Genomic DNA, 14948 nt, shown 5'->3' with positions numbered 1-14948 from the left:
TACATTGTTTCAGCGTATTGCTTTGGCCTCTGAAACTCTCATTTGAGACTGTGACTTCTGGCTTGTGCTTAAAGCTCAAAGCTTTCTCTAATCCAATGTACTGGGTTACTAAATTTGATTTTGTGTTTTTAAGGTAGATTTTCATTGATTAAATAAAGCTACAAATTTGTTCTAAAGTGTGTATGTGGGTTTTTTTCAGCTTGCTTAGTGTAAATTATTTTCTGATAGTTGCTTCATCTTCAGAGTTAGCTTTGCTCCTGACAGTTCGTTTGTTGTTGACTGACATTCAGTCTTTGTGAATTGAAGGAACTAATTACAGAATTAAACTGTGATTTGGTTGTAAGGTTCTTTGAAATAAGCATACTTAAGAAGTAGTAATAAGAATAAGGTACTTTAGAAGACTGTGAAGAAAAAAGCCTCAATATAAGTAACAGTATTCAGTGAGCCACAATGAAAAATGAGTAAATAATTCCCTGGCATAAATGAAGTATTAAAAAAACCCAACAAAACAACAATATGAACGTCCACCAAAAAAACAATGGCATAGAGTAGAAGATTAAGGACCTTAGACCCATAATGCATATCTTCTAGGCTCCCACACTTCTGCTTAGCTGGACTATACTCCTCATGGCACTGAATATTCAGAGGTCCTTGTGATTTATGTTCACAGACCTTGGATTTAAGACATGAAGCTTCTCCAGCCATCTATGTTCTATGGCTAAAGATGTTTAGCAGCATTTGTATCTCAAGGCTTGCATGGATTTCATACCTAAACTCATTTTGTAAAGCTACACATCTACCTTCCTATCGCAGCTAAAATGCTAAATCCAGTATCTGCAAATACTTACCTGCTCTGGTCACAGCAAACGCAGAGATGTCAAAGTGCTGCAGGATGCCTGTCCCTCCTCTTGCTTCTGTATTGCATCAGGGGGCTCATACTGCAGGTATGCTGGTTTGACTGAATATAAGTTAATTCATGCAGTTAGAAACATTTCTTTTTCATAGCTAGTACAGTCATTATTTGGACTAAGTTTGAGAAAAAGAGATAACACCCCAGCACAGAGTTAATGTTTTTAATTGCTCTGCTATGAGATCCAAGGACATTCTGAGTGCTCCACCAACAGGTGTGAAGCATCGAGGAAGGGGGGCATGGATGGGGCAGCCCCTGACTGACATCCAGACTGATCAACAGGAGTATTCCATCCCATTAGCGTCATGTTTCATATCGAAGGAGAGTCGGGATCTTCCACTCTTTCTCCTTTGTTGGAGCTGGGACAGAGACCTGTTCAGGAGAGTTCTGTTCAGGACTTTCTTCAGTTTGGCCTTCTGCCATCCTGCCATTTTGCAGAGGCCTCTGGGCCTTTCTGCCTTTTTCCTCTTTTCCCTCTCTGGGATTGGTTGTTGGGACCAGGTGCTGTTTTCCTGGGACTGGCTGCTCAATGTGGACAGAGTTTGTGAAGAATTACATTAAGTATATTTTATATTCTATTTCTCTTATATATATATATGTTTACTAGTTGTTTATTAATATTTTGTTATTTTATTCAACTGTGTTTATCTCAACCCAAGTTTCTCCCTTCCCTTTTGATTCTCTCCCCTATTTGGAGGGTGGGAGGAGGGGGGAGTGAATGAGTGGCTATCCTAGTTGTATTGCTAGCTCGGGTTAAACCACGACAGCAGGTGACAGATCTCACTGCCCAGCTCTAACATCGGAGGTATAGATCAAACCAGTATCTCTCACCAGACTTTGTGTTCAAGGCGCACAACCTCTGCCAGTCCTTTTACAAGGTTTATTCATTTATACTATCCCGTTACTTGTTAACATGAAGTCCCTAAAAAGGCATCAAAGTAGGGATTAGAGACCCAGCCTCTTGCATGAGAGGTTTGTGTGCTGCTTTCTCTTTCGCAATGCTGTTTTATTGGCAATAGCTCAAGTATCCTGGCTATTAGCTCAAGCTATGGAAGCAGATCTGGCTTTCCAATTCAGATCCAGAGCATATGGGAGGCAGCTGTGCTCGTTAAGGAACCTGCACAGCTTGGATGCAGCAAGTGCCTGGGGATGGGCAGGCGGCTTGCCAAAAGCACAGAGGATTCCTGAGATGGTCATGTCTGGATGCCAAACACTGGATGTTTGTCATTCACACTGCCACAAGGGAGGGGAGCAGGCCTGAGGAGGCTGATGGCCCTGTAAGGAAGGATGTGGTTTGGAACGAGGAACAATGTGGAGCCAGGAGAAGGCCAGTGGAATTGACAGCACAGGGTTTGGAGTCCTGATTTCAGGGAGATGGATGAGATGTGGTAAAAGACTTTTAGCTTTGTGAACATTTTAAGATGCTACTAACAAGATGGAAGCTTGGCCACCACAACATTAATATCTGATTTAGGGCTGATGTCATTTCTAGTTGGACACTACATTTAGTCTTCACAAAAGTGAGAATGAAAGATAAGGATGCGGTAAAGGCCCGTAGCTGTTCTGGTCCAACATCCTCTTGAAAAAATAATATAAACTCTTTAAAATTTGAGGAACATTTTAAGTGTCTCCTGTTCCTCCTTGAAAAAGACATCCATTTCCAGAGCTTGAAAACCCCACATGTCTCAGTCCTTGCTGCTGGGACAGACAAAATGATGAAATGAGGGAAGCAGAAGTCTAATATGCCATGGGAGTTGCTTCCTGGGAATGGCCTCTGTGTGAAGTCCTGCAGCAGCTTGACCCTCTCCTCATAATCTAGCCGACCAATCTGTCCCTGTCCCTCCTACAAAAGCACCAGACTAGAAAGAATAACCTGCAAGACACCTTTTCTTCTAAGCAGCTAGACAAGAAGGGAATTGTAAAAATTTGCAAGGAGTTCACAAGCCAACTGCTGTCCTGAAAGGCAGACATCCCATGAAGCCTTTGGGAAGCAGCCCAACAGCAATCCCTGCCTTCTCCCCAGCACTACTGTCCCTATCTCATGGTCTCCTGTGGACCCTCAGCCTTGCAGTGCTGCAGCCTCCTCTCCCTTGCTTGAGCTATTGTCTCTGCTTGGTAAGCAGGTTCCTTGAGAACCTTTGAACCCATTTCTAGGAGATTTTCATCAAACAGTCCCACAGTTGGCATGTCTCCTGGTTTTGTTAAAGGAAGTTTTTTTTCCTTCTCCAGCGGGGTGATTGGACTAGATGGTCTTTTGAGGTCCCTTCCAACCCCTAATATTCTGTGACTGTGACTCTGTGATTCTATGATTCTGTGATGCGTTCCCAGGTTCTGTTGGCAAGAGGAAAGGGGAACCCCTAGCAAGCTGTGTCTCTAGCTGCCCGCCAGTTGCCTGCAAGGAGTCATGAGTGTCTTTTGAACTGTCCTCCACTCCTGCTGGCTTCTTGCTTCTGGTCTTTCCCACTTAGACCCAGCGTTACACACAGGCTTTCAGCTCTGGTTTTTTTCTGCCTTTGTCTGAGTCGTGCCAGATGGAGATAGAGATTTCCACATATCCAAGGGTAAGCATGTTGGCATTAATGCAGGACTGAAGAAGAATAGAAGGGAGACTTGATAGGCCTTGTTTCCACCAGAGATGCTAAGAAGAAGAAATGATTAGTGTTCAATTTCATAGCTGGTTCAGCCATTAAAAATACTCGTAGCGTAGATAAAGGGAAGAAATGTCACTGTCTTCACCCAGGAAAAAGAGTTAGACATCCATCTCTCTCTCTCTCTATCCTCTCTCTCTCTCTCTCTCTATCCTCTCTCTCTCTCTCTCTCTCTCCTCTCTCTCTCTCTCTCTCTATCCTCTCTCTCTCCCTAGGTTATATTAAAGTACCTCTTACTAAATAAGTATAAAATATGTGGTATGTACCCTAGTGTTTGAAGAAATGTCTCTAACTTTGTGAATTCCCATTAAGCCATGGTAAGCTTTCTGTTAAATTCTATAGTTTGACAGTTCTTTCTGGACCTAAGAATAAACGAACACAGATATGAGAGTGGTTCTTTGGCTTTATCCTTGTGTAGTCTTAGTATACAACAACACAATGTTTGATTAATAAGACTCCCAAAATATTAATAAAATAAGCACATCAGTTTTTATTTGGAAACCATCTTAAAATTAAAAGAGAGTTCAAAAGTATTATTGCTACTTCTAGCTGTCCTTACAATCTTACTTCCCTTTACTGACTAAAGTGTTTTTGCAGTGAGTTATTTTTGGTTGTGGAGTGTTCTGGTGTTTGCGAGAGGTGTATTACCAATAGAGTAATAATCCTGGCTTCTTCAGAAGAATGTCCATTTCTTCTCACCCCACTCCCTCACAAATTACTTGGTTTGAACATCTCTGTTTTAAAATGTTCAGGGAGTTAGGATGTTATCAGAGGTCAGACTTTTAATTAGGAATTAACAATTAACGGAAATAATTTTAAACTGTTAGATAAAGGGAAAAATAAAAAGCTTTGTTTACATCAACTGAGAAACAACAACCAGTAGGCTGTCGATAGTGAATATAAACATAGTTTGCCCTCTACATAGCTATTAGAAGTCAGTATACTTGTAGATTTAGTTTTGCCTATTGTGTAGTTGTGTTTCAGCACTATCTAGAGTGCATTGTCTATGTGCTTATGAAGATGCTGTTCTTCTCAAAGGGAACATAGGCAAGCAGAATCAAGGAAGCATCTGGGCTGGAAGGGACCTCTGGAGATCAGGTGGTCCAGCCCCTGTGCAAAGCAGGGCCAGCTGCAGAGTAAGATCCAACTTAAAAGATGGATCAAATAAAAAAATCAATCACTTTGGGGAATTCGGTGATGCACGTACTTTTGAAAGCAGTGTCCACCATGCCTTTAGGCATCAAAGCAGCACCTGTACACTTAAAAGAAAAGGGCCGTGCCTTCTCCAAAGATGTTGCTGTTTAACATTGATCATTATTATTCTTTATTTTGTCATCTTCGCATTCTAACAAGGTTGGTCAGAGAGAAGAGCACACTTACTCATGCTCTTGCGCTTTCACCTATTGCACAAAATCAAGGGTCAAGAACAATGCTAAACTGAAACCAAGGCAGTATCCAAGCCCAAGAATCTTTTGGAGCCTTGAACATGCCATAGATTTTTATCTTCACGTGTTGTCCTGTTTCATCATCAAGCATGTTCATCGCACAGTTATTACTACAATTAAAATTCTCATTATAGGCAACAGCAGTTTTACCTGCTCATTTTTGTGTTTAAATGGAAGAACTTAAAGGCTCGGTGCCCTTGTTCCTTTCCACCCTTTCCCTCCAAAGTTACTTATTTGGGGCATGGGGAGCCTGCAATTTTGTGCTCTGAACTGGATGTGTGCTGGCTTCTTGATTGCTGCATTTTGGCGGGTTTAATGTAGATGCCAGTCTGTGAACTTAGGCAACTTGTGGCCAGAGGGAGCGACAGTATTAATACCTAAATTGTCCCAGCAAGACGGAGAGGATGGTTGCCCGTGTCCTGAAGGTAGAACTCAAGCAGTGCTCAAGAATGAGATTATGCAAACACAGACTTACGAGCAATTGGGGGTTGGATTTTACCTGCCTGCATAGTAACAACCTCATTAAGTGATGTGGAATTGCTGTAGATGAGGTTTCTGTTTGGCCATAGTGGTGATGTGATGTATGGGAGAATTACAAGATTTATGATCTTTAAAACAAATATGTTGTAATGTAACTGTTCTGGGGATTTTAAGTTTCCAGAAAAATACAAAATTTCCCATGGGCATTTTAACAAGTTATTGTTCTTTTGTGACAGAGCTGTAAATAAGATTTCTTTTTTGGCCATCATTTTAGATCAACACACTCTTCCTTTTTCCTTTTTTTTCCCCCCTTTTCCTTTTTTTTTTTCCCCTTTCCCCTTCTTTTTCTTTTTTTTTTTTTTCCTTTTTTTCGAGGGTCTTGCTGCATCAGGATACTGAGCTTTGCTTCAGGGGTAATTACATACATTGTTCTGTGTATTCTTTGAGTAATTATAGGACAGAATTAATTTTTTTTCTCGCAGTTTTTCTTAAAGTAAAAAAGATAAACCTTACACAACAATAATGACAACAACAAAAAGCCTAAACATAAGCCTTGTGCCCGCCCGCCTCCCCCCGCCCCCCCCTCCCCCCAAAAAAAATGAAAGAAAGAAAGAGAATGAGAGAATATAAGCTCAAAAGGTATATTTGCAAATAAATTTTGGAAAGACCTATACACTGATATAAGGAATGAAAGGAATTTTGGTAATCTTAGAGCAAAAACTGGTCCTTAAAAAAAAAATTAATAACAGCACGTGGAAGAGGCACACAGATAATAGAACACATCTGTTTTGGAAAGTTTAATAGAAATGAAAAAAAATCAATATATTTACATAAAGGTATAATATAACATTAAATTGAGAAGGAAACTAACTTTTTTTTTTTTTTAAATTAAAAAAAACAGTTGGACAGACAGAACATGCCAGTGTAACTCTGAAGGAAGAAGCTGAAACTATGGAGACAAGTCCATCTGTTGCAAGCACCAAGGATGGTGTAGATGCTGAGAAAGACGATGACGACGATGCTTATACAGTTAAACAGTTGCCATCTTCGGAAGAAGACGCGGAAAACCTTGACCAGGCATCTGAGCCTCAGTCTTATGATCTGGGTTTTAAAAAGGTTTTTAAATTTGTTGGATTCAGATTCACCGTGAAGAAGGAAAAGACAGGGAAATCGGAACCAGTTCAGCTGCTTACTGTAAAAAAAGAAACACGAGTCCATGAAGGAGCTGGTGATGAAAAAGAAGTCAGCTCAGAAGAAACAGCGATGCCTGAGGATGCATACTGTGCAGAAGACAACACCAAAGACACATTGAAAAATGAACAAACAGAACCTGAATCTCCTAAAACACCAGAAGCAAATGAGATTTGTTCTGAATCAGCTGCCTTAGCCACTGATACTACATCACCATTAAGAAGATTTTTTACTCAGGGATGGAGTGCATTTAGAAAAAAGAAGAGTTTCAGGAAGCCTAAAGAAGATGAACTACAGTCTCCTCCACAAGAAGAGGAGCAAGAAAAAGAGGGCTCAACATTAACAACTGAAACCAGTGAAAAGGAGGAGAAATCTGAGTTCGAGAAGCAAGATGAAGAGAAGAACATGACAGCAGTAACTGCTGAAGTGCACGAGAAGGAGCAAACTGAAGGTGAAAAGCAGGAGTCAGAAAAGACTGTGGCAGCCATAGGAGCTGAAGCATGTGAGAAGGAAGAGCTAATCAGGCATGATGAGCAGGGACAAAAAGAGGATGTAGCAGCAGCAGTTGTTAAAGAAAGTGCGATGGAGAAAAAAGCTGAAGAAGGTGATCAAGAAGGAAACCTGGTGGAAGTCTCAGAAGATCTTGGTCAAAAGGAAGAAAAAACTGAAGAAGGAGGAAAGGAAAGTGAGGTGACAGAGAAACTACTAAAAACAAGGTCAGTGGTACCTGTTATCACTGACAGTGTGAACGGAGAACTGAAAATGTCCTCGGAAGTACTACCTGTGGGAGAAAAACTGGAGTCAACTGGAGCCAAGTGTGAAACAGAGGACAAAAATGAAATGGCTTCTGAAGAGAAACTTGAAGCAGGATCTTTGGCTATTGAATTTTCTAGTGAAGAGCTCAAAAAATCTGAAGGAAGAGAAGGAAATAAACCTTCTTCACTGGGGAAAGAAACTTCCGATGAAAAAATAGAGGAAGCAGAATTGAAAATTTCACCCACATCAGAAGACACAACTGGAAAGTTAGACACACAAGGAGAAGCTCAAGATAGAACCACAGAGAAGAAAGCAAGCGAAGAGCATGAGACAAAACTGACTCTGGGTGCTCCTGAGTTGAAGTCCTTTTCTACTTCTGAATGTTCTGTTGACACGGAGGATGATCAACAGACAATCAAACCCACTGATGAAGGTCTACAGGGAAAAACTGGCATAGTTATGACTGATACTGTCAAACCAGATGAAGTAACCACAGAAATAACTCCTGAAGAGGCAGCTGGAAAGAGGCCTCCAGAAGGTATCACAAATGAAGCTGAACTGTTGTCTTCTCAAGAAAAAACTAAACCACAAGGCAGCCCTTTAAAGAAACTCTTTACGGGGACTGGATTAAAAAAACTGTCTGGGAAGAAACAAAAAGGCAAAAGAGAAGAATCTAAGTTAGGGGAACAGGGTGAACCAATTCAGCACTTATCAGATTCCCCAGATAGCCCAGAGGAACAGAAGGGGGAGAGTTCTGCTTCTTCTCCTGAGGAGATGAATGAAATTCCTTCTTTGGAAAAATCTGCAGATGGAATGCAAGTCACTGAAAATGAAGAAGCTGCAACTTCAGATGTGGAGCGAAAAAGAGAAAGTGTCACAGCCTGGGCGTCATTTAAAAAGATGGTGACTCCCAAGAAACGTGTCAGAAGACCTTCTGAAAGTGATAAAGAAGAAGAAATTGATAAGACAAAGGATGGTGCAGTGTCTTCAACTGAAAATGCTGTTGATGAAAAGCAGGGAGAATTCAAAGAAAATGGGATGGACCAGAAACCAGAGAAAGCCACGGAAGAGCCCAAAAGAAAGGTTGACACCTCTGTGTCCTGGGAAGCTTTTATATGTGTAGGTTCTTCAAAGAAAAGAGCCAGGAGGAAATCATCATCATCTGATGAAGAAACTGAACATAAACTTGCTCAAGAAAGCCAAAAAGTGGAAGAACCTGGACAGACCAAAGAAACAGTAACAGATGCAATTCTTACCAGCTCTCAGGAGAGTGATCAAGGACAAGGGAATTCTTCCCCAGAACAAGCCGGAAGCCCATCTGAGGGCGAAGGTATTTCAACATGGGAATCCTTTAAAAGGTTAGTCACTCCAAGAAGGAAATCCAAAACCAGAATGGAAGAGAGGACTGAAGACTCTGTGGTGGGATCCAGCCTGGAGCATTCAACATCAGATGGTGAGCCTGGAAAAGATGAATCATGGGTTCCATTTAGAAAGCTGATGCCTAGGCGTAGGAAGAAAAAGTCAGATCGGAAGCCAGAGCCAAATCATCTTAAACAAACAAGAGAAGACATGGCAGAAACAGCTGAAGAAGATTCAGATATTCCAGCTGTTGTTCCTTTATCCGAATACGAAGCAGCAGAGCAGGAAAAGATGGAAGCCCAACAAGCAAAAGATGCTGAAGCGATGAGAGAACGAACCTCAGAGGAAGAGAGAGCAGAAAAATTAGAGGAGAGCCTAAGAATTGAGCAAGGACATGAAGGGCTGGTACATGTGGTTACTGTTACCGTTGTGGAAGGGGAAAGGGCAATCAGCAGTATTGAAGAAAGGTCACCATCTTGGATATCTGCTGCTCTGACAGAGTGCATTGAGCAGGCAAAAGAAGAGGAAGAGACGGAAACTGAGAAAACATTTGAATCAGATGTTCTTGTGGAAGAAGCAGTGGCAGCTGCTAAGACAGAGCCAGAGATGAGAAAGGATCGAAGTGATGACACCACAGCAAGTGAGCTAGAGCTAACCTCCGAAGCAGTGACAGCTCTGGAAGAGACAGCAGAAGCTTCCTGTGCTGAAGGAACAATGGAAGTGTCCCTTGCTGAGGAGACAACTGAGATGGTTTCTGCTGTTTCACAGTTGTTAGAAACCCCAGACACTACAGAGGAAGTTACACCTGTACAAGAAGTAGAGGCCACTGAACAAAATTTGAAAGAGTTAGACAAACAAACACAAAAAGTTCTTCAGGAAGTTGCTGAAAGAGTAAAGTCAGCAGATGCAGCCCAGCTGGTTAGTGAAAGAACCATGACAACAACTGTAATTACAACAGTGCAAGAAGAAATTGATTCAGAAATGAAAGATGATGCTGAAGATGGGCAAGTTGTAGGTCAGGCAACTGTTTTGCTTGACCAGTCCTTGAAAAAAGAGGAACATAAAGATGACCTCCAGGCACTGGGAAGTGCAGGGAGCATTCAGGACCAAACTGGACTTGAAGAGAGTGTCCTTCTGGAAGGTTCTGAGAGAAGTGGACTATCTGCTGGAGCAAAAGAAAGCACAGAAGGATGTGAAAATGTAGATGTATCTAGAGAGGAAAGCCAGTGTCAGGCACGTGAGGAACCAGTTGTAGAAGGCCATGAAGAAATATCTGAAGCTCAGAGAACAGTAGAGGAACCTTCATCACAAGACAGAGACCCTCACATTGTCAAAGCAGTCACTCCTGAAGAAGAGCCATTTCCAAAGCAGGAGGCTTCAGAACAAGAAAAACTACCCATGACGGATTTCGCAGTAGATGAGGCAAGAGATGAATGTATTCCAGGAGTGCGCGCTGCGGTAGGTATTACATATAACACCAAGGTTCATCTGTCAAAGGAAAAAATCCGCAAGCATTAGCTATTATACCTACTTTAGATCCAGGTAGTAGCAATATTACTGCCAGGGTCCTTTTTTGTGCAGCCTGAGGCAACTGAAGTTTGTTTCCAGTGAGACAGACACACAGATGTCCATAAGCAGCAGCCACTGAGGCTTGTATGCAGATTGAGGTGGATGCAATTCCTGCAGAAATGGGTGGGAGATGGTTTGTGTGGATCGGAAGGTGCTGCAACAATTGCAATGAGGGCTCCTGCACAGCACAATGTGACTGAAGATATTATATGAAAATATGTGATACATATGTGATCTATATGGTACCATACATAGCAGGTGGTATCTTCAGTCATAGGCAGAGGTACGATTGTAGCTGAGGTACTTGTGCAAAGCGGGGGAAATAAATGACCCCAGTATCTCCAGCTTTAAATGTGCGGGAGTTCTTGTGGCTGATGTGTCCCTGCCTTCCTCTGTACCTCCCCACCAACTTGCTGGCTTAGTCTTTGTTTCAAGTGCTGCTGGTTATCCCTTGCTTTAGGCTGCCCTTTGTTTAATGAGCTGTGTGTCCTGAGAAACTGAACATGAGCTGGAATCTTGGTGACCCACTGATCTCAGTGTCATCATCTCGTGCTCTTCCCATAACCATACTCCTCTGCTTGTTTTTTCTGGTGCTTTTTCACGCAGAACACTTCTGGTCACTCCCTGTTCCTACCCTTTATCACAGGTCTGTTGCAATTCTCCACAGGTGCAGGACAAGATGGAGTATGAAACCTCTACCTTGGGGCTTCCACCTGAAGAGCCTGTGCAGCTTGAAGGAGAGGGCAAAACCCTCACGATGGGACCAGAATGCACAGAAGCAGCTGTCACTGTGGTCCCCATGAAACCTGAAAGACAAGATGAAATTCCTGACTTAGACTCTCAGGAGCAAACTTGTACCAAAGGAGTTCCTGGCAAGGCACCTGCCCAGAGAGAGGAAAAAGAAGATGATGCTGTGCTCCTTGGAGAAGAAAGCACAGAAGTCGCTGTTGCTGAGGTTCCTCTGCAGAACGAAGTAAAAACCTCTGCCCTTCCTTCAGAAGCAATTGGCTCAGAGGCAGCTGCAGATGCTGAGCAGAGTGTGAGGGATGGGGATGGCAGGCAGATTACAGCAAAAGATCCTGTGCCCTTTGTTGAGCCACAATGCAGAGAAAAAACAACTGAAATCCCCTCCCAGAGTGATGAAACTGAGGGTGGGAAAATGGAAGGTGCTGTGCCCAAAACTGAAACACACTTCGAGAGGGGTACCCCTGTCACTGAGGCCCCCACGCAGATTGAAGCAGACAGTGTATCTAATGTAGCGTCAATATGCCCAGATCTCCCTGAAAATGGAAGCACCATCCTCACTGACACAATTGCTAAGAAATGTGAAACACTAAGCAGCTTAGCTGAAGAAGAGACTGTGGAAAAAGAAGAAAAACTTGCAGAAACCTCCACCTGTCAAGACTTTCAGAAAGAAGATAACAAAAATGAGCACTCGATGGAAGGAGCCAAAGAAGTATTTGAATATGGAAAAGGGGAGGCTGTGAGAGGTGCTGAATGTTCAAGTGCTGTCCAGCAAGAGGTTTTAACTGTGCAAGAGGAAGGCTCTGACTCAGCCTTCCCACAAGCTAGAGGCTTGGAGGCTCTCACTGTGCCTGTGCCTGTAGCAGCTGCAGCAGCTGAAGAGCACATCATGGCAGAAACTGTGACACCCGCAGACACAACATCTGAAACTGTACAGCCCTTGGCAAACACAGCAGAACAAATGGCTTCTGAAGGAGTCCCAGTTGCTACTATTGACTTTTCAGGCTGTGGGACTGCAGAGCTTGGTAGTGCAGGAGCACCTGAGCCTCAAGCATCTCCCACTTCCATGAATGGAATGTTAGAGGAGCAAGAGAGGCCCCAGAGTACAGAGCAACCCAAACAAAATGGTATTCCTCTAACTCACAGTCTGTCTCTCACCCACACAGAATTTGAGGACGTTGTTCAGTCTGTGAGTATAGAGTCTCGGAGCACGAAAATTGTATTGAATGCCATTGAGACAGCTGTTCACAAACTTGCAGAAACAGAAGAGCCAGCTGCCTTTGAGCCAGAGCAGTGCATTAAGTCCACAGGGAAAAGCCCATCAGATACAAATATACCTGAGCTTCTGGAAAGTACGCAGGTGCATCATCAGATTCCAGTAGGCACGGAAGAGATATGGAATAATGAACAAGAGCTCCAGCAATCACGAATAGTGAAAACTGCTACAACAGCAGAGTCTGCAGAAATTCATGTACCTGTGGAAAAGACAAAAGACATGCTGTTAACTTCGGAGGTGCTGGAAGATGGACAAAGTGAGAATTCTTTAACAATTGTGACTAGCCCTGAAGACATTTCAAGGGGAAGTGAGAGACTTCAGAAATCAACACTAGAACTAAGTACTTCAGAAAATTCGACCAAAGACCCGGTTGGCCGGATTATGGAAATACCAGACCAACATACAGGTCAGCAAATGTGCAGAGAAAGTGAAGAACAACAACATCCCCTGCCAGTGGAGGATGGAAAAACACAGACATGGGAGAATGATAGTTGCCAAGAAGCAACATCTTGTGATAGTCCACAAAGTCAGAACTCAGTGGCTCCTGAGGCCTTGAATGTAAGTAGCATTTTTAGTCAGCAATTTCTTTTTTTTTCATAGTAGTTTTTGGAGTCTGTAAAACTGTCTTGTTTTTTTTTTTTTAATTCTGGTGAAAGACTGCTCCTCAGTTTAACCACCAGGCCACAGATTATCTATATATATATATTTTTTAATCATTATTTCTTTTCCCCCCTCACTTTACTGCCTCTATCTTGGCTAACACTTTCTTTTCTGTTCTGTACAGCTACCCTCATTTTAATGGACTTTGACTTGGCCTGTAGTTTAGGGTGATATTTCTGGGAGGCAGAAATGTGGTTTCCAGCTTTGCTAGATACACACTCATATGGCACGTGTTTAACGTATGGGATTTAATCTGCAAACATGTTTCCTCTTTAACAAAGCTCTTTGTAAAATCCTAAGGGATGTGAGTGTCACCTTCCATGATAAACCTGGAGTGCCCCATGTACTAAAGCTCTTTGCACTTCAGTGAAGTCTGAATCAGAAATGATAGGTACAACTTCTCCTTAGGATGTTTACTATGCTTGCTTAACTAAGTCATGAGACCTTTATCTCTATCTTTGAGAGCTGCTTGGGAAAATAAGATATTTTTGAGAGAGTAAGTTGTCATTAATATGGCTTTTTTTCACTGTCGTCTTTCTTTCAGATGTGCTAAGCATCCATGTGGCGTTTGGAGAGATGCCAGTCCTAGAGAACAACTGACAATCCTGCAGCAAAACCAGGAGCTTTATTCACTACCCTTTATTCTTGGATGTTAACATTTGCTTTTTTGAAGACTTCACCCTTTTTGTCATTTCTATGAAAAAAAAAAATGGCTTTAATGTTCGCTATATCTACACGTGTGTTCCACTTGAAGGGCATTTGCCTTTGCCCAAAATATACCATTTAGACTGGAGATACACAACTGAGTGAATGGACAGACCATTAAATTTGTGCCACAGTTTTTACCCCACTTAACGTGTGTCTTGTCTGTCCCACCTCCTTGAATCCTTTAGCTCATCCCTTAATCCTCCTACCTTTCTGCAGTCCCCTCTACTCCCCACATCTTCCCTAGCTGCCTTGATTTGACCTGCAAGTGGCTGTAGATGCTGCTTGATTCATGTGTGAGGAGGAGAAGGAAGGCTGGCTGATGAGAACACATGAGACTTCTGGCTGAGTAGCAGACTTGTCTTCATCAAACAGCAGGAACTGGATCACACACAAATTCTTGAGCAAGATACTCAAGATTGCTGCCTTTCAGTCCCATTCAGGTATCTCTATCCATCCTTCAGTTGTATCTGTGCAGGCCTGATTTAGTCAGAAATGACTTCTACAGTGTAGCTTGAAAGGAGATTGAGAATACCCTTCTTCTTTTGTTCCAGACTTCAGGTCTCAGGACTAGACTGTAATGTGTTGAATATTTATATGTATGTCTTAAACCCAGTTCTGATTTTAATGTAGAGCTATGATACTTCTGTACTATTTAGGTGTACCCTTAAATGAATTTTGTAGAGTAGCTTGGAGCGGAAATTGATACCATTGGAGCGGAAATTGATAACATGTACTTTCCTATTTATTGTTCCAGGTTTTTCCCCTTGTAAAATCTCTCAAAAACTTGGCTGCCTTGCTTTGAATATTTATATGTATATCCTAAACCCAGTTCTGATTTTAATGTAGAACTACAATACTTCTAAAGACAAAAGAGGCCTGACCTGTGTCAGATCCACCAACCACTTCTACTCGCAGTCTTCCCTCATTTCTGAGAATCCCATAGACTTACCATTTCCCTGCTGTCTCGCTCATGTAACAACCCTCAAGTCACATCCCTCTCGTTTCAGAGTCTGCTCATTTCTGGTCACTGCCCCATCCAACCCCAGGCCTTTACCCAAACCTACACCATCTAACATCCTTCCTGCAGAGAGCCTTCCTCCTTTCCCAACCCCTGCTTGAACCTCTTTCCTTATCACAGCAGGTGGAGTAGCAGGAAGGAGGATAAGGGCTTGGTGATGCATTCTGTCTTGGATTGCAAAACG

General features: G+C 42.4%; 1 protein-coding gene across 1 annotated transcript; it reads left to right on the top strand.

Moving 5' to 3' along the window:
- The first annotated feature begins 2219 nt into the window (after positions 1-2219).
- On the top strand, positions 2220-14604 carry LOC136002796 (A-kinase anchor protein 12-like). The gene is made up of 4 exons (XM_065658022.1): positions 2220-2298; positions 6385-10247; positions 11026-12936; positions 13583-14604. Exons 1-4 carry the CDS (start codon positions 2220-2222, stop codon positions 13589-13591), a joined length of 5862 nt encoding a protein of 1953 aa, XP_065514094.1. The 3' UTR covers positions 13592-14604.
- Positions 14605-14948: the final 344 nt, after the last annotated feature.

Source organism: Caloenas nicobarica, unplaced genomic scaffold (genome assembly GCF_036013445.1).
Source record: "Caloenas nicobarica isolate bCalNic1 unplaced genomic scaffold, bCalNic1.hap1 Scaffold_404, whole genome shotgun sequence".
Taxonomy (NCBI): domain Eukaryota; kingdom Metazoa; phylum Chordata; class Aves; order Columbiformes; family Columbidae; genus Caloenas; species Caloenas nicobarica.
This window is presented reverse-complemented; position numbering and strand designations above follow the sequence as displayed.

Bases quoted from the DNA above. Each gene is read 5' to 3' on its own strand.
- LOC136002796 (XM_065658022.1), top strand. From the start codon at position 2,220: ATGTGGAGCCAGGAGAAGGCCAGTGGAATTGACAGCACAGGGTTTGGA. The intron at 2,299-6,384 runs GTAAAAGACTTT...TAAAAAAAACAG, and splicing joins AGGGAGATGGATGAGATGTG to TTGGACAGACAGAACATGCC. The intron at 10,248-11,025 runs GTAGGTATTACA...AATTCTCCACAG, and splicing joins TTCCAGGAGTGCGCGCTGCG to GTGCAGGACAAGATGGAGTA.